Source organism: Caloenas nicobarica, chromosome 13 (assembly GCF_036013445.1).
Source record: "Caloenas nicobarica isolate bCalNic1 chromosome 13, bCalNic1.hap1, whole genome shotgun sequence".
Taxonomy (NCBI): Eukaryota; Metazoa; Chordata; class Aves; order Columbiformes; family Columbidae; genus Caloenas; species Caloenas nicobarica.
Genome location: NC_088257.1, coordinates 18600013 through 18625634, shown reverse-complemented (window position 1 = coordinate 18625634; position 25622 = coordinate 18600013). Strand labels below are relative to the sequence as shown.

The 25622-nt window shown below is 50.2% G+C and overlaps 1 protein-coding gene across 1 annotated transcript; it reads left to right on the top strand.

The window, feature by feature from the left end:
* The first annotated feature begins 587 nt into the window (after positions 1–587).
* HDAC3 (histone deacetylase 3) lies at positions 588–17717 on the top strand. The gene is made up of 15 exons (XM_065643833.1): positions 588–692; positions 918–1000; positions 7966–8108; positions 9426–9507; positions 10795–10851; positions 10942–10997; positions 13188–13321; positions 13590–13670; positions 13761–13834; positions 14061–14125; positions 14971–15060; positions 15177–15235; positions 15610–15689; positions 16078–16235; positions 16518–17717. The coding sequence occupies exons 1-15, from the start codon at positions 638–640 to the stop codon at positions 16585–16587; spliced, it is 1287 nt and encodes a 428-aa protein (XP_065499905.1). The 5' UTR covers positions 588–637; the 3' UTR covers positions 16588–17717.
* Positions 17718–25622: the final 7905 nt, after the last annotated feature.

Below are 25622 nucleotides of genomic sequence, written 5' to 3'. Positions count from 1 at the left end.
GGCTATGAAAGAGAACCCAGTGGGCAACTGGGATCAGCTGAGAGTAACTGGGAGCAGCTGAGGGTGACTGGGGGCATGCACAGGGCAGGGAGGGGTGACTGACGAGCAGCTGAGGGTGGCTGGGGTGCAGCTGTAGGGCTACAAAAGACAACCCAGCGGGCAACTGCGATCAGCTGGGGGTGACTGTGATCTCTTGAGGGTAACGGGGTGCAGCCAGGGGACGTGCCTTGGCGTATAGCGGGGGCATCCAGGGGTGACTGGGGCCAGGTGGCAGTGACTGGGAGGCAACTTGTAGGGCTATGAAAGAGAACCCAGTAGGCAACTGGGATCACCTGGGAGTAACTGGGGACAGATGCGGGGAACTGGGGGTATGTGGGGAGCAGCGTCGAGTGAGTACGGGCAGCTGTAGGGCTACGAAAGAGAATCCAGTGAGCCACTGGGATCAGCGGGGAGTAGCTGGGGGCAGCCGGGGGTGCCTCGGGCGGGCGCTAGGACCGCGGGGACACCGCAGCGAGGATCGTCCCGGCCCCGCCCCCGGCGCTGTCCGCCGTTCGCCGCCGGTGGCGCTCGGCCACGCGCGGTCGCAGCGCGATGACGTGAGCAGGAGCGCGCGGCGGCGGGTCCGGGTCTCTCCGCCATGGCGAAGACCGTGGCCTATTTCTACGACCCGGACGTGGGGAATTTCCACTACGGTGCGGGCAGGGGCGGTCGGCGGGGCCGGGGAAGAACCGCGCCGGTGGCCTGGGCCTGGCTCCGCGGTGCGGCCTGCGGGCGGTGCCCTCAGCGCGTCCCGGGGCCGGGCGGGCCTGGGCGGGGGGGGTCGGGTCCAGTCCAGTCACGGCCCCGCGTTGGGCCCGGGGCTGGGCTGGCTGGTGGGACCCCCCCCGCCGTGACTCCCCGTGTGGTTTGGCTTGCAGGAGCGGGGCACCCCATGAAGCCACACCGCCTGGCGCTCACCCACAGCCTGGTGCTGCACTACGGGCTCTACAAGAAGATGATCGTAAGCGGCGCTGCCCCCGGGACAAGGCGGGGGCTCGGGGGGCGGTTCGGGCAGGCGGCCATGGGAGGGACAGGGAGATTCAGGCTTTGACACACACACAAAAGGTGCCGGCGACCCGTGTGCTGATCCCAGCCTTGGCTTCCACGCTAAGGCTTGGCCTATGTTAGCAGGTTCTCCAGAGCTTCCTTGTGCTGCTGCCTCTCCTTCAGCTCCACCTTTGGCACAGCAGGTGACAAGAGTTGTTGCAGCCCAGGCTTTAAGCAGGCTCAGGCATCCACAGGGTGAGGAACTGGAGCATAAGTGTGATGGGAGCGGCCGAGGGAGCTGGGGGGCTCAGCCTGGAGAACAGGAGCTGAGGGGAGACCTTCTGATCTCTGAACTGCCTAAAAGGAGCTTGGAGCCGGGGGAGGTCAGGCTCTGCTCCCCAGGAACAAGCACCAGGACCAGAGGAAATGGCCTCAAGTTGCACCAGGGGAGGTTGAAGTTGGATCTGGGGAACAATTTCTTCGCCAAAGGGCTGTGGGGCATTGGAACAGGCTGCCCAGGGCAGTGGTGGAGTCACCATCCCTGGAGGGGTTGGACAGACAGAAATGAGGTTCTCAGGGACAGGGGTCAGTGCCAGGGTTGGGTTAGGGTTGGACTCAATGATCCTGAGGGTCTCTTCCACGAGAATGATTCTATGATTCATGAGCCTAAACCCTCACCATACCACGCAGCGCTGATTTGAAAAGCTCTGTTGTTTGTTGTTGGTGTCTTGTTCAATCTTGTGTGTGCAGGCTGTGCCTGGAGCTGCAGCGATGCCGCTGGGGACCGGGCGTTACATTAGTGTCTGTAACCCCTTCTAGGAAGGACCCAGTGACCACTGTGAACTGTGTGATCATGGAATCGTAAAGCTGAAAAACAAAAAACCCTCAGGAGGTTTGCTAATTCACCTTGATGCCTTAACGGGGTTTCCTAATCCCGTCTCACACCTGAGCAGTGATTGTCCAACCTGCTCTTCAAAGCAGTTGTTGCCCAGGCAGCTCAGACAAGCTAGTCCAGTGCGCTTCAGTTCTTCCTGTTAGAAAGATTTTCTCTTCCTGAAATCCAGCCTGTGTCAGCCTCATAAAACACAATCTGTGCGTAGCAATAATCAAAAGCAAAGCTTAAATCTTCATCTTTCAAGAAATGAACAAATTTTGGGGTGATGGACTATCACTAGGAACGTGTGTACCCCTCATTTTGAAGCATTTTATTTCACTTGGTGCAAGCAGGATTGAGCTGTGCTCCTTTCCCCAGAATCCTTATTGCTTTTCCACCTGTTCTTGCAGCACAGAGCGAACACAAAGCTCTCGGGACCACAGTGTATGTAAATTAATGCCTCACAATACAAGATCAAGGTAGGAATGGTGAAAGTTTTCTACCGTTCTGCCCCTTTTGCCCATTTTGACATCCAGCACATGCCACATGCAGCTGGTGATCATTTTGGGGCAGCTTGTTTTGGCTCCTCTTGGCTTATTCTCACTCTTGGTGGGGCAGGATTGCTTCGGAGCCGTTTTGGACCATTGAGTGATTTAATTCCTGGGCTGACTGGCGGGGTTCCAGCCCGTGCCGTCTGACCCAGTGGCTGGTGTAGCTGCTGCCTATTGTCTCCCAGCCTGTGACCTGTTTGAAGTGCCCTGGGGAAGGGCCTGTACTCAGGGTGTTATTCTAAATGTCGTGGGTTACAATGCCAGGCACTTCTGTTTTGACATCTATATATGTATGTATTTATATATGTACATGTATGGGCATATTCAGAGACATTTACAGTGTCTTTTCACGGGAGTTACCTCGTTAAAAGAGGTGAAAAGCACTTCTGTCACAGTCATTGCAGTGCACAGCTGGCAAACAGGGCCCCTCATGCTGAGAAAGCCCTTGAGGTGCTGGAGCGAGTTGAGAGAAGGGAATGGAGCTGGTGAGGGGCTGGAGCACAAGTGTGATGGAAGCGGCTGAGGGACCTGGGGGGTTCAGCCTGGAGAACCCGAGCTGAGGGGAGACCTTCTGATTTCTGACCTGCCTGAAAGGAGGTGGAGCCAGGGGGGGTCGGGCTCTGCTCCCCAGGAACAAGCACCAGGACCAGAGGAAATGGCCTCAAGTTGCGCCAAGGGAGGTTGAAGTTGGATCTGGGGAACAATTTCTTCCCCAAAGGGCTGTGGGGCATTGGAACAGGCTGCCCAGGGCAGTGCTGGAGTCACCATCCCTGGAGGGGTTGAACAGATGGAGATGAGGTTCTCAGGGACATGGGGTAGTGCCAGGGTTGGGTTAACGGTTAGATTCGATGATCCTGAGGGTCTCTTCCAACCAAAATGATTCTATAAGAAGGGGACAAAACTGTCATTGTTGTGCTCTGCAAGGGATGGTGGGACTTTCCCCGTCCTTCCTCTTTGTGCTGTCATCCCATGTGTTCCTCACCCTCTGCACTCAGGCTCTGCTCCTGTGACGCTCGGCACACCAGCCACGTCCCCTCTTCCTCATGAGCCTGAACTGGGTGACCCCAGAGTTGTGTGCCCTCCAAATGAGTGTAGAACTCTTTTGTGGGTTCTTGCTCGCAGCTGTAGGTGGTTGCAAGGAACTGGTAATAGTCAGGCTTGTTTTGAGGCTGTGGAGAAAAAAGCACGAACAGCGCATCTCGGGGATGTGTTTTCACATCTGCAGAGTGCATTAGGGATAAATCACGAGCCACTGTGAAAACGCGGTGATCATGCCGAGGTATCGGATGGAAATGTGTGAATTCCAGCCCCTCCTCAGCTGGACCAGGCGCTTCTCCAGCCTGTGACCGGCCTCCCGGGCTCCCTCATCCCCATGTGAGATGTTCACCAAAACCAGAACCAACTTCCATTGCGCCCTCAGAGACCTAACCAAATATTTAGTGGTTGTGATACCAAAATAAGCCTGTCCTTACCAGTCACTTCTCAAGCACTTGAGAATCAGATGTTAAAATCCAAGTTGTATCGTTGTGAGCCCCAGAGAGCAGGATCAGAGCCACGGTTTTAATTCTGGCACTTTCACGGTGTCTTCTCCACTGTACGGCCAGGACAAGGTGCGGATTTCATGCAAGTGTGACAGCAAGATGGTTTTCCTGCTTTTTTCTCTCTTTGGTTTTTTAGGGCAAAGTCTGAACAGCCAAACCAATACAAGTGGGGCAGAGGGAAAAGTTCTGTCTTGGCTGCTTTGTACCTGCCTGTTGGTGCTGCACAACTTTGTCGTTATCTCCAGCACTGGGCAGGTGTCTGGTGCTTGGGCTCTCGTTCAAGCCAGCGTATCTGCCGCTGTGGTGAGAGACTTGCGGATCGAGCGACAGCAAGTAGAAAATAAGCTGTCCCTAAAGTTTACTTCAATCAGTTTTTAAAGGAAGGTGCTAGAGTGGAACCATTCCTTGAGGCAATATATAAAATTAATGTGGTATGCTGAAACATCAGAGAAGCTTCCCTGTGGAACTAATGTAACTCACTAGTAAAATCACATCCAGCCGTGGTGACTGGCCGTTGTGCTTACAGGGGATGCAGCTGGAGTACACTCGGGGCACATGGAATCTGTGCAGAGTTAACTTTCAGATTTTTTTACTGTAAATGGATGAACTTCTACAAATAACTTCCCTAGAGTTGGGATTTTTTTCTGGCAGAAATGGCAAAAAGAATATTCTGACGTTACATTTCCAAATATCAAATCCATGTCGGAAGGAGGCACTGTGCAGAACTGTAAGCTTTGCTGTATTTTTAGGCTTGAAACCCATTTTTTGGGAGTCACATTTTCCCACAAGATCCCATCGTGAAGCTGAAAACCGCCCAGGAAACTTCACCCCGAACAGCTTGTGACTGGCGAAGTCATGAGCAAATAAAAACAGGGATTAGGGCCAGTTGTGACTATAAAAGCTCCTGTTAATTTTGTGGGTGCATCGTTATCCATCCTCTTTGCCTCCTCCACATTAAAGGCCGCTCTCCCATCCAGCTGCGTTCGCCTCTTCATGCTTTTCCCGGCTTCTTGGTGGCAGGAACGCGGGGACCAGGGCTCAGCGCTGCCCAGAGAGGGACGGTTGTCCTGCTGCTTGTCACCTTCTGTGCTGGTTTGACTGAAAATGGGTTAATTTTCTTCATGCACTTAGAAACCTTTATTTTTTCCTAGTTAGCACGCTTATTATTTGGACTTAGTTTGAGAAGAAGAGAGATCACCCCGGGACAGTTAATGTTTTTAATTGCTCTGGTCTGAGTGCTCTGCCCACAGGTGTGAGGCAGCAAGGAAGGGGGGTGGATGGACAGAGATGGACTGACACCCAGACTGAGCAATGAGAATATTCCGTCCCATTAGCGTCATGCTGCATATTTAAGGAGAATTGGGATCTTTTGGGCTCACTTGCCGCCGCCTTCACTCTTTTTGTCAGAGTCAGGGGAATTCTGCTTGGGACTTTCTTTAGTTCAGCCTTTTGCCATCCTGCTGTTTTGCAGAGGCCTCTGGGCCTTTCTGCCTTTTTTTTTTTTTCCTATTCTCTTTCTCCGGGGTCGGCTGTTGAGACCAGGTGCTGCTTCCTGGGATGGGCTGCTCGGTATGGACAGAGTTCATGAGGAATTGCATTGAGTATCTCTGATTTTCTACTCTATTTCTATTTTATATATATATATATTTACTAGTAGTGTATTAGTAGTTTGTTTTTTTTTATTAAACTGTGTTTATCTCAACCTGAGTTTCTCCCTTCCCTTTCAATTCTCTCCTCTATTTGGGGGGTAGGGAGGGAGTGAACGAGCAGCTATCACGGTTGTATTGCTGGCTTGGGTTAAACCATGACAGTCAGTCTTGAAGCTTTCGGTCTTTTTTTTTTCTCCCTCTCCACTTTCTGTTTTGAATCCCACGCTTTTTGTTGCCCAAGAGAGCCTCTGGAAATCATGTGAGTTATTTCTGCTCTGTGACAACTCTCCAGCACTGGTCTTGTTGGATTTGATCAGGATTCCTGCACGGAGCTCCCGTGGGGAACAGGTCTCGCTGTCACCTCCAGCAGCCGCGCCGATGGTACTATTTGATATATTCATCAACAACTTGGATGAGGGAATAGAGTGCACTGTCAGCCGGTTTGCTGTTGACACCAAACCAGGAGGAGTGGCTGACACACCAGAGGCTGTGCTGCCATGCAGAGATCTGGACAGACTGGAGAATTGGGCGGGGAAAAATTTAATGAAATATAACGAGGGCAAGTGTAGAGTCTTTCATCTGGGCAGGAACAACCCCAGGTTCCAGTATAAGTTGGGGAGTGACCTGTTGGAGAGCAGTGTAGGGGAAAGGGACCTGGGGATCCTGGGGACAGCAGGATGACCATGAGCCAGCACTGGGCCTTGTGGCCAGGAAGGCAAATGGTACCTGGGGTGGATTAGAAGGGGGGTGGTCAGTAGGTCAGAGAGGTTCTCCTGCCCCTCTGCTCTGCCCTGGTGAGACCTCATCTGGAATATTGTGTCCAGTGCTGGGCCCCTCAGTTCCAGAAGGACAGGGAACTGCTGGAGAGAGTCCAGCGCAGCCACGAAGATGCTGAAGGGAGTGGAGCATCTCCCGTGTGAGGAAAGGCTGAGGGAGCTGGGGCTCTTGAGCTTGGAGAAAAGGAGGCTGAGAGGTGACCTCATTAATGGTGATCGATATGGAAAGGGTGAGTGTCAGGAGGATGGAGCCAGGCTCTTCTTGGTGACAACCAATGATAGGACAAGGGGCAGTGGGTACAAACTGGAACACAGGAGGTTCCACTTGAATATGAGAAGAAACTTCTTCCCAGTGAGGGTGCCAGAGCCTGGCCCAGGCTGCCCAGGGAGGTTGTGGGGTCTCCTTCTCTGCAGACATTCAAACCCGCCTGGACACCTTCCTGTGTAACCTCATCTGGGCGTTCCTGCTCCGGTGCGGGGATTGGACTGGATGAGCTTTCGAGGTCCCTTCCAACCTCTGACATTCTGGAATTCTGTGTAACGGCTCGTGGTTCAGTCTCATCATCCTTGTTGGAGCCGTCAGAGTCAGTGGCCTCTGAGAAACACCAAACCCTGCACGTCCCTGTGGAAAACACTCTACAGATCAAGTCAGGAAAGGAGAATGTGTTTATGAGGGTATATTGTGTCTCAGAAAATTAACATTTCCTGCTCAGCCCAGGGAATGAGTACATTGGCGTGGTTGCCCTGATAAATTTTCCCTGGAGAACGAGCTTGTGCATCTTCCTATTTTTCTCATGTGCCGCATTTTCTGTGAAGCACATGCTTTAATTAAGAGAAATTGAGAAACACAACAAAGATCTCTTAATGATTTCAGTGCAACTTTAATTTCCTCTCACCAGGTACGTGGTGTTAATTTTTAACTTCCCGTCCATTCGCCATATGCGCATTAGGTGCCAAACTGGCAAGCGTGTGTTGTCACAAGATCTTTAATTTGAATCCATCCTTCTCCCTGAGCATTTTTCGCCAACTTTCCAAAAGAAACAAAGCTTATGCAACTGTTTGTCTGTCTGGGAGCTTTCTGCAAATAGCTTTTGAACCCATCAGCCTATATGGGCAGATCTGATGGAGGGACCGAAACCACTGCAGTGTCAAGGTGTTAGAATTGTAGGAAAGCTGGTGTGGATAAGGGAGCAGTGCCCTCCAGCGCAGAAAAAAATGTAATTTGAGCTCAAATGTTTAATTCTGCTGGTTTGCCGCAGGAGGGGTGCACGGAGGGGGAAGGAAGGCGTCAGAGTATGTGGCAAGAGCTGCAGTTGTAATGAGAGGCAGGAGGCGGGTTTATGGCTGAAAGAGAAAAATTAGTGGGAAAGCAGATTTCATGGAGCAACACGTTGAATTTAAACGCACAGGAATGTCAGGAAGCCAATGTATTGGAAAATTTTTTGGATGTACCTCATGTGGGTCGTTTGTCCGTTAGCTTGAGCCTTCTCGCAGCCAAAACAAACGCGGGTTTGGGTGGGAGATAAGCCTTGCCTTTCTCTCTCGAAGGTTTTCAAGCCGTACCAGGCGTCCCAGCACGACATGTGCCGGTTCCACTCGGAGGACTACATCGACTTCCTGCAGCGCGTGAGCCCCAACAACATGCAGGGCTTCACCAAGAGCCTCAACGCCTTCAACGTGGGCGACGACTGGTGAGTGCTCGGTGCAAACCAGCAGCAGGAACAGCTGCTCCTGTCCGGAGAGCTCTTGTGCAATGATCCATTCGTTACTCGTGTTTAACCAGAACGAGGTGCGTGTCCCTCCAGTGTGTCACATTACTAGAACCTCCTTGATTCCTTCTCTGTAGATCTTGCACTGGTCCTTTTTGGATCTATATTTAGGCTGTAAGTGTGTTGGGTTGGAGACTGTATCTGCCTGTTCTTGCAGAGCCTCTAGTTCTTCTTGAATATGCTATTTTTTTAAACTAATCACCTGTCATTTTAGGTACCTTAATATGTGCATGTTAATTCAAGACAGTTTTGAGAGCCTGATTTTTCAGATCAGACTAAGGAGATACTTGTGCTTCTGTACAAAACTGTGGGAGATCTTGTTAGGAATATTCAATTCCAGTCTTTAGTGGTCATGAGGGATGAAATTTGAAAGAAAAGTGTGGAAGGGCTCTGTGGGTGGCAGAGGATAGTGTGTCTTGTCTGGTTGAGGATTACGAGGGCTGTCACTAAGATTGTTCTTAAGTGTTCCGTGGAGGGGAAAGCTGGATGAGCGCGGGAGGGGTTACGTTAGCTAAAGAACAGTGTTATCCCAAGCAGGTATTAGTATAGCCTGGGTTTTAATATTTAGGCTGAGAGTAAGAAGACTGTTCTGTCACTTTGCTGCTCTGACAATCAGAAACCATTTTCTTAGCAGAAATGAGAGGGGGGGAAAAAGAAAGCCCACAGTCTTCAAGCCCTTGCATGTCCATGAATGTAGTTTTTGAAAAGATGCTAGCGGGTTGGTGACACAGGGGCTTCATGTCCCTTGTTTCTGTACTTGCCTGGTGCCTGGGATGGATCAGACTTTGGTCTGAGGAGCAGCATTCACCTCTGCTCACAGTAAACCCCATGCTGGGCTGTGTGCTGGGGGTAAGAATAATCCAAATACAGCTGGGAGGAGACAGTGCAGAGCAGATCACGCTCCCCTGTCCCGATGCGGTGTCCCACATTGTGTCTTGGCTCTGGGGACATATCAGCAGGGCAGTGGGACAGCTGCTGGCACATGTTATGAGCAGGAGAGTCTTGTCAGGCCTGGCTCAGAAGCTTTGATCGTTATCAAATTCACCAAGTTTGCCATTGTGTTTGCAGCCCCATTGCTGCCTGCTGGTACTCAGCAGGGTCAGAGCGATCCCAAATTGACTCTTGTCACAGAGAATGTGTTTTGCTCTTGCTCGGGTCAGTTTTATTCCTGGCTTTGCTCTGGAGAAATGGGGAGGAGTGAGATGATGTTCTGTGTTTGAATCATGGTTTCTTTTTCAGCCCGGTGTTTCCAGGCCTCTTTGAATTTTGCTCTCGCTACACTGGGGCCTCCCTGCAAGGAGCAACACAGCTGAACAACAAGGTAACAGAGTTGATGTGCTTTCATCTGTTTGAAACGTGAGTGTTAGCCAGCTTGTTTTCAACTTAGGGAGATTTGGATTTGTTTTGTAAAACACCTTGGTAAGCACTGCTGGGTTGCAATGTAAATACTGAGCACTGCAGGACTGTTAAGCTTGAGACCATTCCTGTACTGTCAGAGGCAACTGGTTAGTAGATGTTCAATCTGGAGGGAGTCAGAGGATCCCAGAATCCCAGCCTGGTTGGGTTGAAGGGCCCTCTGTAGATTCCCCCAGTCCAACCCCCCTGCTAACGCAGGATCACCAGAGCAGATCACACAGGTCGGTCCAGGTGGGTTTGAATGTCTCCAGAGAAGGAGACTCCACACCTGCTCTGGGCAGCCTGGTCCAGGCTCTGGCACCTCCCAGCAAAGAAGTTTCTCCTGATGTTCACATGGACCCTCCTGTGTTTCAGTCTGTGCCCGTTGCCCCTCACCCTGTCATTGGGCACCACTGAACAGACTCTGGTCCATCCTCTTGACACCCACCCTGAGAGATTTATCACATCAGTTAGATCCCTCTCAGCTTCTCTTCTTCAGGCCGAACAGCCCCAGCTCTCTCAGTCTCTTCTCATCAGAAAGATGCTCCAGACTCCTCGGCATCTTTGTGTCCCACCACTGGACTCCCCCCAGTAATTCCTTGTCCTTCTTAAACTGTGGAGCCCAGAACTGGACCCAGTATTCTAGATGTGTCCTCAGCAGGGCAGAGTAGAGCTGAAGTCACAAAGTAATCTCAGCACTGCAGAACAAATGCGGGGCAGAACAGACTTGGGGGTTTCAGTGACACAGACTGCTGGGAGATCCCGAGAGTGCTGGCAGGTCTCTGCTGGGGAAATGCACTAAACGAGATCCCACCAAAGGTCTGAAGAAAAGGGTCTGTTGGGAGGATATAAAAAAAAAAAACCTATGGAGTTTTGAGTCTTTTAGAGACCTGAGGAAGATCTAATGACTGTAAAGGGCAAGTGTGGGAACCAACTGCATGTGCCAGGTGCTCTGCCTGCTGCAGGCGGGAGGGGAGGGGGGAGATGGTCTTTACTGGTCTGACAGGGATTGTAGAGCGCAAGAGTAATCCAGTATGGACATGGTGTCACCAAAACTGGGCTGCCGACCAAGATGGAGCTTTGGAAAGGCCTCTACGGGAGCAGGAAAGGACTGAAAAGTGTTTGTGGGCCATGAGGCTGAGCAGGTTGAAGTGGGTGCAAGGTTGTTGTGACCATGTTGTCACCTTGAATTAACTTCTCTTTCCTTTCTTAGATCTGCGACATTGCGATAAACTGGGCAGGGGGCCTGCATCATGCCAAAAAGTTTGAGGTAATGAGGCAGATCTGCATATTCCTCTTTTTGAGGCCCAGGCTCTGTGTTGATCCTGTTCTGATGCGACTTCATTTCTCCATCTCACAGGCATCTGGGTTTTGTTATGTTAACGACATCGTTATCGGCATCCTGGAGCTGCTCAAGTAAGGACATGGGGCAAGTGCAGTGCTGTCCTGGCTGGCGCGTGGTTTCCCTCTGCTGCTTCACTCTTCCCTCTCTCTGTTCCCCCCGTAATTTGCTTTTCTAGAGTCCAGGAAGGCCAACAACTTGAATTTTGGCCTGTCCTCCTCTTTAGGTGCAAGAAATGGGGCTTAAGAATTGGAATATCTGGCTCTAGTTCTCTTGCATGCGGCTTGAGTGATACAGAAAAGTTATTCAATTCCATTTCTCCTTATCCATCTGTGAAATACTCATTTCAGGGTCTCCAGAGTCTTAAAATTTTTGCCACAGTGAGACTTTTGTAGGTAAATGCAAGTTATGGCTCACTGGAGACAATTAAATGGCTCAAATTTTTCTTGATTTGCCTGAGTGGCTTAAGAACAGGACTTGAGCCACACATGGATGATCAAAGGACACTTGCTTTGAGTAGAAAGGCATCAGAGAGAGAGAGTTGTTTTTTTTTTTTTTAAATGAAAAATAAATTCAGAATGAGGAGAAGAGTTACAGAAATACCTTTTATTTCTTGAGTTGATCTGTGATTTTTGGAGGTGGTGGGGTTTTTATTTTTTTTCTTTTTACTCTCAAATGCCTTGCTTGTCACTGAATCTGAGACAAGATGTTATAGATTTAAAAAAAGATTTGGAGTTGACCAGAGAGTGGTTACAGGATTGATGGCAAGTTCAGTCGCTCTCCAAGTCACATTTATGGGATGTACTGGGGTTTCTTGTTCCTCTTCCCTCGCTGCCAGTTGTCCCTGTTTGGTGTTTGGAACCTTCACTTCCACTGTCCTGAGCACTGGGGAGGCCAAACCTTGAGTCCTGGGATCAGTTTTGGGCCCCTCACACCAAGAAAGCCCTTGAGGTGCTGGAGCGAGTTAAGAGGAGGGAACAGAGCTGGTGAGGGGCTGGAGCACAAGTATGATGGGAGCGGCTGAGGGACCTGGGGGGTTCAGCATGGAGAACAGGAGCTGAGGGGAGACCTTCTGATCTCTGAACTGCCTGAAAGGAGCTTGGAGCCAGGGGGGGTCGGGCTCTGCTCCCCAGGAACAAGCGCCAGGACCAGAGGAAATGGCCTCAAGTTGCGCCAGGGGAGGTTGAGATTGGATCTGGGGAACAATTTCTTCGCCAAAGGGCTGTGGGGCATTGGAACAGGCTGCCCAGAGCAGTGGTGGAGTCACCGTCCCTGGAGGGGTTGAACAGATGCAGAGATGAGGTTCTCAGGGACATGGGGCAGTGCCAGGGGTGGGTTAACGGTTAGACTCGATGATCTTGAGGGTCTCTTCAAGCCAAAATGATTCTATGACTCTACAAGGTGTGGTACCAATGCAGATGGTACAAACCACAGGTTCATCCTCTCTGCTTCGATTTTGTCTTGTGGGTTTGGTTTTTTTTCAGGTCCCTCCCCAGTCCCCATGGATTTTGACGTGGATGCCAGATCCCTGTGCTTTGGGGACTGACCAGCTGCTGTATTTCCCTAGGAAAAGTTGGAGAAGTTCTCTCCAGCTGGGCAGGCAGGCAGGGACAGCTTAGGGCCATGTCTCCTGTGCTCAGTAGCGCGTGGGCTTTGACGTTCCCCCAGTGCTTTTACTTGTGATTGCCTCCCCTTCTTTCCCCTCTGTCTCTGTGACCCAGCAGCAGCTTCTCCAGTAAATTTAGCCCAGCCTGGTGTTATTAGTGCTGGGTGATGATTCATAAGGCTGCCATTGATCTGGAACGCGGAGGAAGGAAATGTTCCTGCCTCCTCCTTGGCTGGATTACTCTTCACTTACACGGGTTGTTAAAAATCATTGGAGCTCCTGAAGATTAACTAACAGCAGGTTGTTTGTAGAAGAAACAAAACCCCACAACTTTCTAACCCCTGCATGGTTAAAATAGGTTCTCTATCGTGTGCTTTCCAAGGTATTTCTGGCCCAATGTGAACACCCGTTTTTCTAATATCTCTTTCCAAGCACATCAAAAGGAAATGTTTAGTGGTGGGGTGTGTTCGGCTGCGTACAGATGTCAGGTATCTAAAGCTGTTTGATGTGCCTGGGGTGGGACAGGCCAGTTCTTTTGGCAAAGGGGTGCATGTTGGTGGTGGTTTGCAGAACTCCGGGTGACGCTGGGGTGCGTGGGGAACAGTGGGGCTGGATGCGATGCAGACAGTAACGCTGCTTCCTCTCCTTTATTCCATAGGTATCACCCACGTGTTCTGTACATTGATATCGACATCCATCACGGAGACGGTGTGCAGGAGGCATTCTACTTGACGGACCGTGTCATGACAGTGTCATTTCATAAATACGGGAACTATTTCTTTCCTGGCACAGGTATCTCTCTTCCCTTATAGTGTGAACCTGGCCTTGCTTCAGAATCCTTTGAAGCCTCTGCTGGAGTATGAAAGTGTAAAATCAGAAAATTAGAGCTGCATGGAGAAACGACGGAAGAAAAGGCATAGGAAAACAATTAGAGATGAGCAAAAGTATAGTAACTTGTTCAGAAAGAGGGATCCTAGCTAGGTTAACAGAGATCTCAACCCAGACCAGGTCTGACCTCTGAAGTCTCAGTGATGTGACTGTCCTGTCTGTCCCTGACCAGGTGACATGTATGAAGTTGGCGCAGAGAGTGGCCGTTATTACTGTCTCAACGTGCCTCTTCGAGATGGCATCGATGACCAAAGTAAGTAGCTGTTCCCTGCTGTCCCCTTCCGCGTACATTTGCTGGTCCTTCTGCTCCAGATCAACGACTGATCTGTGTTTCCCTCCCAAGGTTACAAACACCTCTTCCAGCCGGTCATTAACCAGGTGGTAGATTACTATCAGCCCACCTGCATAGTGCTGCAGGTAAGAGAGTGAGTCTTTGCACACCTGTCTGTCCCTTTCGGAGGCTGGGGGATGGACGGGACTGTTCTCGAGGCGTTACCTCCTGTTCTTAGGGGATCGGGGTTGGGGTGTCGCCCTCCTCTGGTGAATGAGGGTGGCTGGGACTTGAGGATGCTGATGTATGTCTGGAAAGCAACGCCTCTCTAGCAAAAATTTATTTTGGTCTTTTTTTTTTTTTGTTCCCCAGTGTGGTGCTGATTCTCTGGGTTGTGACCGTTTGGGTTGTTTTAACCTCAGTATAAGAGGACATGGGTAAGTACAGCACGGCTGGGGCAGAGCAAGTAGTTGAAGGACCATCCTTTGATCTGAAGGGCTCTAGTGAGTCCTCTGCCGTGAGGCTGGAGCTTGAACTTTTGCCTTTCAGCAGCACCAGCAGTTTTTTTGGTTTTGGTGTGTTGTGATTTTTTTTTTTTTCCCAACTCCTGTGTGACGGGGGGGTTCAGAATGAGACTTTGTACAAGGCACTGAAGGGTCATGGTTCATGGAGTAGAATATGGTTCAGGCTCCCCAGTTTAAGACAAGGAATTACTGGAGGGAGTCCAGCGGTGGGTTACGAAGACGCTGAGGGGACTGAAGCATCTTTCTTATGAGGGAAGGCTGAGAGAGCTGGGGCTGTTCGGCCTGGAGAAGAGAAGCTGAGAGGGATCTTATCAATGTTTATAAATATCTGCAGGGTGGGTGTCAGAGGATGGACCAGACTCTGTTCTGTGGTGCCCAACGACAGGGTGAGGAGCACTGGGCACAGACTGAAACACAGGAGGTTCCATCTGAACATGAGGAGAAACTTTTTTGCTGTGAGGTGCCAGAGCCTGGACCAGGCTGCCCAGAGCAGGTGTGGAGTCTCCTTCTCTGGAGACATTCAAATCCCCTGGACCAACCTGTGTGATCTGCTCTGGTGACCCTGCGTTAGGAGGTGGGTTGGACTGGGTGATCTCCAGAGGTCCCTTGAACCCCAGCCAAGCTGGGATTGATTCTGTGGGTGGAAGCCCTGAGTGTATCACATCAGTGTGGTGGCGTTGGGTGCACGGTGGCATTTCTGAACTGTGAATGTGTGCTGTGGTTAACAGCTCTGACATTTTTTTGTTTGGGGTTTCTAGGGAGTGCGTGGAGTACGTCAAGAGCTTCAACATCCCCTTGCTGGTCCTGGGAGGAGGTGGTTACACAGTCCGCAATGTGGCACGATGCTGGTGGGTTTCTTCTCTGTTTGTTGAAGGTCACTGATGAATCATTTTCTGTGGGCTTTGTCCCTGTGTGGACCATGTAGCTTTCCCTGGACTGAGCTCATCTTATTTCATCCTTTCAGGACTTACGAAACGTCATTGCTTGTAGAGGAAGCAATTAGTGAAGAGCTCCCATACAGTGGTAAGTTGAAATTCCATTTTTTTCTTTATTAGCTGAGCTGAAGTATTTCCTACATCAGCTGAAGAAATAACACTTCTATTCTGCATTGACCAGGGCCAAAGTGACAACACTTTCTGATCTTAGAGATTACATTAGTTGTCTCCTACCACCACTCATGGGCTTTGCTGGGCAGACACACGCTTCCCGTATCACGTATCATTCAATTTGGATTGTTCCCTGTTCAGTAACCTGAGTGTTACTTTCGCTTGCTCTGCTGTAATTCCTTGCGGGCACAGAGCTGTACGTCAGTTTATTTGTTAAGGTCTGGTCCTCCTGTCATGGAGCAGGACTCTGCAGGGCAGTGCAGGCTGTAACTGTCACTTGTTCCGTCACAGAGTACTTCGAATACTTTGCTCCAGACTTCACCCTTCATCCTGATGTCAGTACAAGGATTGAAAATCAGAACTCCAGGCAGGTGAGTGCTTGTGGCCTGATTTCAATATCAGCTGTTTGCTTCCAAAACCCTGTGGCTCTGATGCTCTCTCCTATGAAACCAAGTAGAGCCTCGGGAAGGAATTTTTGCGTGGCAGAAAACTGATGAAATATGAGCAGAATAAGACACTCTGGGATGTCAGAAAGTCTCATAGCATTTGAGAACCTTGCTGAGTTCTCTCTTTTTTTCTGTGAGCTTGAGTCTCAAATGATTGACTTAACTCTTCTACCTCCTCTGCTCTGATAAAGAGCTTTTTGCACAATCGTCTTTCTCATGGCCACACATAGATGTTCAGGCAGGGAGCAGTGCTGACAGTCATGGCTCAGATCTTGCTGTGGTGTGATCCCTCTCTGGTTTTTTTTTGGTGTAGTACTTGGATCAGATCAGACAGACGATATTTGAGAACTTGAAAATGCTGAACCATGCTCCCAGTGTGCAGATCCACGATGTCCCTTCTGACTTGCTCAGCTACGATCGCACGGATGAGCCTGATCCAGAGGAAAGAGGCTCTGAGGAAAACTACAGCAGGTACCAGCTCTCTTGTTCTGGAGAAACGGGCTTCTCTTTCCAACCCCTGCTAGGTGATATACTGGAGACGGTTGTGTTTCCTAGAATGGTTACTAAGTCACTTCTGAGCCCTTGATTTTATCCAGGGAGCCTCTCTAGAAATGTGCGGTCTCCTCTCATAACATTTCATGAGGTGTTTGGGTGCGGGGCATCTTCTGACCTTTGCCAGCATGACCTGGGCATTCTTCTCTAGCCTCAAGGGTGCTAGGGCTCTCCTTGCTGATGGTGATTGTCTTTCCCCAGGCCTGAAGCTGCCAATGAGTTTTATGACGGTGACCACGATAACGACAAAGAGAGCGACGTTGAGATCTGAGGGCTCTGCCGTGGGGCTCTGGACTATGAGGTGGCCCCGTGTGAGACATTGGTGCTTGGTGCAGTTAACTGGGCTGTGTAGGCGCCAGTTAACCCTCCCTTTGGATTTGATTGCACGCGGTGGCAGCAGAAACAGCACCACCAGGGGCTTCTGCTAGCTGGAGAGGCAGAGAGCAGTGAAACGTGTTCCTTACGTTCCACCACACGTCACGGTTCCAGCTATCACTGCTCTGAGAAATGGAAATTCAAGCAGCACTCAAACCTGTGCCATGGACTGGCTGGCAGCCGTGCGACTGCCTTCCCAACCTGACCCATGCTGATTCCGTCACCCCGTAACCCCTGCGTGGGTTCTGCCAGCGGGGTGGGAGCGGAGCGGTTGTGCTGCCATCTCTGCCTCTCTCCAGCCACAGCACCTGATCCTGCTCTCCCTGGCCCTCTGCTCGTGTACCACATCAATTCCTCGGAAGCCCGTGCTGGGGGTCACTTCCTGACGTCCCTTTAACCATCCGATGCTCCGCAGCTCAAGGGAAACCACTCGAAGACAAGGCCAGTTGTGGGATGGGGTCGGGAGTGTCCCAGGAGCAGGAGGGAGGGATGTGTGCAGGGCCCGGTCTTGTTCGCTCCCCCCATGCTCAGTTTTGTGTTCACAAACGAGCAGTGCAACACTTCCCAAGTTGGACCTAACTTCCTTGGTTTCTTTATCCTTCGAGAGGCTAAAATCCCTGTGGGACAGAGGTTTGGCTGCCGAGGTCAGTACATTGTGTGTCTTGCACCTCTGCTGTAGCTGCCAGCTATGTTTTCCAAGTTCACACCTGGCCCTTCTGTGTGTGAGCAAGAGATTTGGGCTGCTTGCTCAGGGTAGAAACTGTTCTCTCCTGACCAGCCCCAGCTCTGCTTGTGGGTGAGGGAATCTGCGTCCTCCACATCCCGTCCTTTTGCCCTCACACAGCAGAGATTCCTCTCGGCCATCCCTCGAATCCCAAATGTTGCTGCTTCTTCTCCCGAGTCATCGCCTGGTACCTGTTGTGGTTTGGAGTTTGCATTTGGGGAGGCGGGAAGGGTTTAGCCTCGGACTTTCTGTACTGTTCCGGTTGTTTACTGAGGTCTTAAAACATTAAATGAAGAGGCAGTATTTTTCCTACCTGACTTGTTGTTTGTCTCTTTAATGCTCGCACCCTTTCGGCTCCTGTCCTCCCAAGGATGGCAAATGTGCAGATTGTCCCCAGTGGGGCAGTGTCCTCTGCTGTTTGAATGAACGGAGCGTGTTCAGCTCCTCAAAGTGTGCACTGGTGAGTTTTTGACATCAGTGCACGATGAGGAGAGCGCCCTGAATTCCCTCACAAGAGGACACGTGGGCTGGTGGATGCTCCTGCCTGTGCCTCTGTGTCCAGTAAAAGCTTTGCAGGAAGCTGCAGAGCTGATTCAAGAAACCTTTCCCACAATTGTTTTAAATATCATGGTTTCTCTGAGTTGCAGTTTCCAGAAGAGTTTGTTCTTTGCAGTCTCGCTTTCCTAAAGTGACTATTTTTTTTCTTTGTTTTTAGACCCACCGCGATCTCCCACTTTACTTCCCCAGGTCCGTGAAACTTGTCTTCTATGAAATAAGCTCACACTGGGCTGTGTGGATGCCATTCCTCTTGAGTCTAGTCTCTGCCGATAAACCTGTGGAAAAACGAGGTAGAAAAGGAAAAAGTCTCTGGTTTGGGAGGTGGGGGCCAGGAGGAGGCACCAGCTCGACCAGTCTGGTGATGTGTTCACAGGCGATGCCTGTTCCTGGTCGGATGTTTGCACAACCGCCAGCCCAAGGCTCCGGCTTTGAGGGAAAGGGGTAAAGCTTGGCCAGAGCTGAGCTACAGCTTGTGTAACTACAGTGTAACGCAGGCAGTAAGTCAGCGTTACTCCCATTAGAAGGAAGTTACGGAGGGCTTAGCCTCAGTGTGGAGAAGGATGCTCAAAGGTGTGAGGAGTGACCCCATTGATGAGGATTCTCAGCTGGGGAGAGAGAACCAAGCTGGGAAAGGATGCGTGTAAGGTCTATAAAACCACGAGTGTCAGGGTTTCTCCAAATATTTAGCAATTAGAGGAGCATCAAGTTAAAATACCAAGCATAAGGAGGTTGTTTTGCGCACACCTGGTTGAGCTGCTCAAGTTTTTTGCCACCAGGTGTTGTGAATGTGGGTTCAAAAAGGGACGGGGAGAATAAAAAAAAAGGTTATGAAATACACTTCTGGGTGCAAATTGATGGTGAGCGCTCTGGAGAGGTGTTGCTATGTGCTCACCTGTGCCAGTGCTGTCCCTGCGTTTGTCCTTTGACCGCTGGGCTAGATGGACTTTACTCTGACCCCTGTTTGATCAGCTCAATATGTTTCTAGTATTTTGTAGCCAAGGCAATGCTTCTTGCAAATCAGAAGACAAGGTGCAGCTCCAGTGATTAGCCAGACTGTGAAGAAGAAAAGCTTGTGTCTGAATAGAAAATAAACTTGTATTCTGCCTTGCCATCTCACCTGGGGTTGGACCCGACTTGTATACTCTGCTGCTGTCATCACCCCTGCAGCAAAACTGATGTACAGGGGGATCCAGGCTCCAACTGTGGGCAGCACGAAGTGTTTGATTTTGGAAAAAAGGTAATTTCCCCCTTGCGATTCTCTCTCTTACCTGTGAGGATGGGGATGAGCTGACCTTGCAAACCTCCCAGCCAGCTTTTCCCCCAGCACTGTCTGGGTGTTCTCTTTTCGGAGTGCTGCTCTGTTCTGCGCTTTGAAACGGGGCTGGATGTTTGGAATATCATCTTACCTGGGTTTCTAAAGCTGGATTTGTTTTTGTTGTTTTGGGAAATGGCTGGGAAACAACTTCAGTCCATAGATATTTATTTTTTCTTTAAAATTTAATTTTCCAACTGCAGCAGGGCTGCTCAAAAATAAGAAAGCATTCACTACACTTGCTATCCAATCTCGCAGGGCTACTGGAGCCACATTAGACCAACGTTTATCCCATCGCCTGGTCCCGGGTGATCCTGATTCCCCCCCCCAGCACCAACCTCCATATCCCAGGTGAGGTGACAAACCTGCGCTCCTGCCTGCTGGGCCACCATCCCTTGGTGACACGGGGTGATGGGCAGGCTTGCTCCCTGAAGCACAGAATGGGCTGATAACAGCTCAGACTAAATGAGGCCTGATTTAATTATCCCTAGAAATTAGAGCAGACACTTGTGCACCGCTGTACAGCAGCAGTTTCTAAGGCCCGGGGCTGCACCCAGTCGTAGGGATGGGTGGGCGGCGGAGGCTGAACGCGATTTGGGCCGCTAGAGCGGGTTCTTAATCTTTCTTGCTGTTTTTTTCCGCTTTTTTTTTTTTTTTCTTTTTTACTTGTCCTCAGCGCAGCGCCGGGGACGCGCTCCCGGCCCTGGGGGCGGGGCGTGGGGTGGGCGGGGCGTTGGGCGGAGTGGGCGGGGCCGGAAGGCGCTGCCTCATGAATATTAATGTCCGGCGTGGCGGGCTCCAGGCGGGGAGCGCGCCCTTAGATTTCCCGCTATTATTGTCATCCCTTATCGCCATAAACCCACTTATCGCGCTATTTTGGGGGTTCGTTTAAGTTCAGTTGGGTGTTTGATGCGGGCCCTGGGGCTCGGCAAACTGCGGCACTTCTTTCTGGAGGAAAAAAAAATACAAAAAAGTGTATTTCCGTTCAGTGTTTTAATTCTTACCCTTTAATTTTGCATTTTCAGGAGACTCCAGAATATTGAATTTAGGCCTCGGTTCTCGGTGGACGCCTCAGCCCCGGGGTCCCAGGGCTCGAGCGGTCTTTGTGAACCTGCCACAGCTCCCAGCTGATGGATGAGGGAAAATCTGCCCCAGGAGTTCATAAACCCCCCAAATTATGCTGAGAGCGCGTGTAGGACATGAAGTTGTGCTTGTGCATTTTGATAATCAAGTAATACTGTTTATTTTCAGGTTTCGGATGGGCACCTCGGTGCGGGATCTGAAGCCTTTCAGCAGCTGCTCAGTCACGGCAAGAGGCAAAGCCCGGCTTAGCGGGGCCTGAGCAGGGTCCTGCTTACAGGTCTGTGGTTTCTTTGTGCTTCTCAGTTCCCCGCAGGCGTTGGGCTTTGGGAGTTAATGAACCTGAGTGAAGATGGTGATTTTCTAGGCTGACTGTGAAACCTTTGCCCCTCTAAGCACAGGAAGAAATGTTAATGTCGTAGCTGCTTCTCTGGTCTCTGGCCTGTTAATTAGTGAGAAAATCTCTGTCTCTTGCAGGAGTTTTCTATTTGTTGCTATTATTATTTGATGATACTATTTGCTGCTTGAGTCACCATCCCTGGAGGAGTTTAAAAGACGTATAGATGAGGTTCTCAGGATTAGTGCTAGAGTTAGGCTATGGTTGGTCGCGGTGATCTTAAGGGTCTTTTCCAACCAAAATGATTCTATGATTATTGGTGGTAGTAGTAGTAGTATTCTTCCCTGAGGGTCCCGACTCCTGGCCTCGGGTGGCGCGTGCAGGATTTTGGGAGTGCCATGGCCTTTACTGACTCCCGAATGTGCGACCGACATCATAAAAATCTCTCTCCCAGTCCCCGATACTGTTGGGTTAGACAAAGGCTGACAATTCTGGAGGAAGTTTTCCTAACAGCACACACAGGTGAATGACGCTGCCTTGTTCTTCCTCTGGCTCAGATGACATGAACCATGACTCCCACCTTGAGGAGGATTTTGCTGTTTCTCCTCTCTGCAGACCAACGTGGGCTAGAAGGCAGGTTTCCTTTTACTGACTTCATTTTTCAGGATGTGGAAAACAAACTCAAGCTCTCCCAGCTAAAACACAGCCCCTGTGCTCTGTTTTAAAAGCTTCTTGTAGCTCTTTGGATATCTGTCAGAAAATTAGGTAGCATTTTACAGATGAAAATAAAGGAAATTATCAAGGATATCTACCCAAGAGTTAGATGTCCAGCAAAGCCTGTCCTTGCCACACTGTTGTCAGCCTTCAGCCTAGTGAAATATTTAATATATGTTTAACAGTTGTGTAACTCAAATACCTCTTAAATACATGAGCTCTGCCCTTGTTCCTGCTCTGTCTGGGGGATAATTCCCAGCAGATCATAAACGGTACGCTTTGCTGTGCTTTACCAGTTTAAAAGAATAAATAACCAGAAATGTCTTAGTTCCTGGCTACACAGAGCGAGAACCTGCAGCAGTGAGGACATGGGTGCGTTTGGGCAGCTCCAAGGTTTTCCCGTTAATGTTCGTTATTTGGTTAATTCGCTTTTATAATGTCCTGTAAATATATTCATAGCTCAGAGTATATATATATATGTTTTATTTAATGGCATGTGAACTGCACGGTCCTTTCTTTGGCACCTCACAAACAGCTTTGGCAGAGCAATTTGCTTAGGATGGGGTTTAGGGAAAAGAGAAAAATGAATTTGCCTCAATAGGCTGAAAGGAAGTTTTGGGTAGAGCCACATCTTTGGCTTCTATTGGGGTGAATTTTGTCTTTCTAATGAGACTGAAATCCAATGGGTATTTGATAAGGTGAATCACAATTGTTTTTGCACCACACTTGTGTAATAGCTCGTGTTGGGAATGGTGCCCTGCTTACTGAACTTGCTTGCTCCACCAGTGCGGGTGTTTGAAAAAAAAAGTGTTTTTCTTCCACAGGCAGAAATGAAACTGAGCGAGGAGAAGCTGCAACCTCTGGGGGAGCAGGACGTGAGGATTTGGGGCAGCTGATGTGCTGTTACCTGCACCCCACGCTGTGAGTGTTCCAGCCCCTCGCTGCAGCCCCTGCCCGCGGGTCACCAGGAGGAGACACCCCAGTTCTGCAGCGGCTGCAATGCAAAAACTCCAACCTGGCTTTTCTAGACAAACTTCAGAAGCTTCTGAAGCTAAAACAGAGCCTAAAACAATCCCTTGAATAAGTAAAAAGAAATGTATGTACCTATACATAAGTGTCAAACCTGACTGGCCGTAGTATCTCACAGCACAGTTGTTTATTTGGTTTCTTGCTGAAGCTTTCAGGGAAGCGGTTGGTCACACGGTTATTAAGCCAACCTTAAATTGTAATAAAAGTTCAGCTGTCCCATTGCTTGGGATTCCACCTGTATCAAACCCAGATGCTGCTGTGTGTGGGCAGGGAGTGCTGCCAGGTTTTGGTGGTTTGTATTGACAGCAGCTTCCAGAAGAAACCATTATCCCGTGGTGTCCTCCCGAAGAGAGGAGCAGCTCAGTGTTCAGGCAGAGGTTCTGCAGCAGCAGGTAGTGAACAGAGAGGGGTTCTCCAGCCAGGACAAAGCACAGCCCTGTGGTGGGTGGCATGGGCATCCTGAGGTTTTTGGGATGTTTCCAGCGGCACTTTTCTTAACTGTATTTGCTTTTCTGTTTAGGTAACTCGACTGACAAAACCAAGATGGAAGAAATTGAAGCCAGAGTGGCAGAACTGGAGAAAAAGGAGTTTGGCTGATGTGGTCAGGTAACTGTGTTCAGTTTTGGACCCCTCATAAAAAGAAGGACATTGAAATACTAGAGAGAGTGCAGAGGAGGCGATGAAGCTGGTGAGGGGCTGGAGCACAAGTGTGATGGGAGCGGCTGAGGGAGCTGAGGGATCAGCTGGAGAACAGGAGCTGAGGGGAGACCTTCCGATCTCTGAACTGCCTGAAAGGAGCTTGGAGCCAGGGGGAGGTCGGGCTCTGCTCCCCAGGAACAAGCGCCAGGACCAGAGGAAACGGCCTCAAGTTGCGCCAGGGGAGGCTGAGGTTGGATCTGGGGAACAATTTCTTCCCCAAAGGGCTGTGGGGCATTGGAACAGGCTGCCCAGGGCAGTGCTGGAGTCACCATCCCTGGAGGGGGTGGACAGATGTATAGATGAGGTTCTTAGGAACATGGTTTAGTGCAAGAGTTAGGTTATAGTTGGACTTCGTGATCCTGGGCGTCTCTTCCAACTGAAATGATTCTATGATTCTAACTGGTAGGTTGGCAGAGATCAAACTAAAGCCTGTTCTACGTGGCGCTGGGCTAGAAGTGCTGCCACTCGTGCCTAATTAATTCTCCATGTACACGTTGTGTTTGATCTTTTCAACCCAAACTGTTCTGTGATTCTGTAAGGGCCCTTCCCAGCTCCCCCAGTGCCCCCCCTGCCATGAGCAGGGACATCTGCACCAGCTCAGGTTGCTCAGAGCCCCGTCCAGCCTGGCCTGGGATGTCTCCAGGGATGCTTCATCCACCACCTCTCTGGCCAACCTGGGCCAGGCTCTCACCACCCTCAGGGGCAAAACTTTCTTCCTCATGTCCAGCCTGAATCTCCCTCCTTTAGTTTCAAACCATCACCCCTTGTCCTATGGCAACAGGCCCTGCTAAAAAGTCTGTCCTCATCTTTCTTTTTGGCCCCTTTTAAGTGTGGAAAGGCCGCAATAAGGTCTCCCCAGAGCCTTCTCCAGGCTTTCTGGCAGAGGAAGTGTGTGTGTTTACATCTTAATTAAAAAAAAAAAGTTACAGCTGTCACAGTGAGGGAAAACAACATCTGAGCTGTGGGCACAGGGCTCCGTTGCCTCCTGAACTTGCGAGCAGTTTCTGTCTGGTAGGAAATAAGTGAAACTGTGATGGGGTGGGATTGCACAATGCTGTTCACGTCAGCATGGTGTGAGCAGCTGCCTCCAGACTGTGCCCGATGTGCAGTGAAAGTGCTCCTCAGGAGGAAAGGTGTCACCACCTGTGTCTGTGTGAATATGTGCAGTGGGGAACTTGGGGCCATCACTGCTGGGCCAGAGATGGATATTAGGAGTTCTTTGCCGCTTAGAATTGTAAAATCACAGAATCATTTTGGTTGGAAAAGACCCTCAAGATCGAGTCCAACCATTCCCCCACGTCCCTGAGAACCTCATCTCCGTCTGTCCGACCCCTCCAGGGATGGTGACTCCACCACTGCCCTGGGCAGCCTGTTCCAATGCCCCACAGCCCTTTCCTTGGGTCAGGCAGAGGAATGAACCTTTGTCTCTGGTTGTGTGCCTGGAGTACTGCAGGAGGGCTGGCTGGCTGTGGTTCTGAGAGGTTTTTAGGAGAAGCAAGGAATCCCCCCGTCCCTATATCTACATATACCCCACATATGTCCGTGCTCAGCCCACACGTCTGTTTTCTCTGCAGCTGGACTCGAAATGAATGGCACAGAAGAGCCGTAGATAGAAATGAAGAAGATGAAAAGGGACTTTGAGGAGAAACTACTGGATGCAGGTGGAGACACTGGAGGTAGAGAAGCAGCAGGTGACTGTGGAGAAGCAGGAGCTGGTGAGCAAAGTCTCCCATCTGAGGTTCTCTGGTTGGGACATGGGCTAGGGTACAGCAGGTCAGACACTGTCCTCCTCAGAATGCTCTGTCCCTCTCTGTGGAGAGGTGACGTTGGGCAGAGAAGCAACGACGAGGGGTTCTGCTGGGCAGAGATTTGGGCAGTGCCCTTAGGGGGCTCTGAGCCCCTGCTGCTTCAACAGATGGGGACAGGAGACAGGTGACGAGCCTGTCACCCAGCTCAGCACTGCAGTGATCTGGCTCAGGTGGGACTGACCCTGGAGTGTCCTGGCTTTTCCTGGAACACAGAGACTCCCCATAGAAGTTACTAAGCATATTCTTAGAGTTACTTTTTTTATATATTAACATGGGGCAGGAAAAAGCAGAAATGTTGCTGTCTGTGGTGTTCAGGATGCCTGGTGCTTGTGGGTGTCCTTGGTTTGTGCAGGTTCCTGTTGCTCTGCCTGGAGCCCAAGCAATCTGTGCGTATTTGGCTTTGCGCTATGGAGAGCAACACCAAACAGTTAAGGAAACTTCTGGATTTGAATGTGGACGTTTCTGCTCCTAAGTCCCTTGTCTGATAGAATAGAAAATGCACACTGTTTGGGTTGTTTGGTGGGGTTTGTTTTTTTTTTTTGAAACGTATTGAGGAATTTACCCCTCAGAAAAATCATAGAGAGCAAGATAAAGCTTCTTGCAGTTGTTTTTACGAAACAAATAGCCTTGAAATCTAAATTCTATGAAATACCTTTTTTGGTGACTACAT

Coding starts and splice junctions, on each gene's coding strand:
- HDAC3 (XM_065643833.1), top strand. CDS start 638: ATGGCGAAGACCGTGGCCTATTTCTACGACCCGGACGTGGGGAATTTC. Junction 693..917: donor CGTGGGGAATTTCCACTACG/GTGCGGGCAGGG, acceptor TTTGGCTTGCAG/GAGCGGGGCACCCCATGAAG. Junction 13,322..13,589: donor CTATTTCTTTCCTGGCACAG/GTATCTCTCTTC, acceptor GTCCCTGACCAG/GTGACATGTATGAAGTTGGC.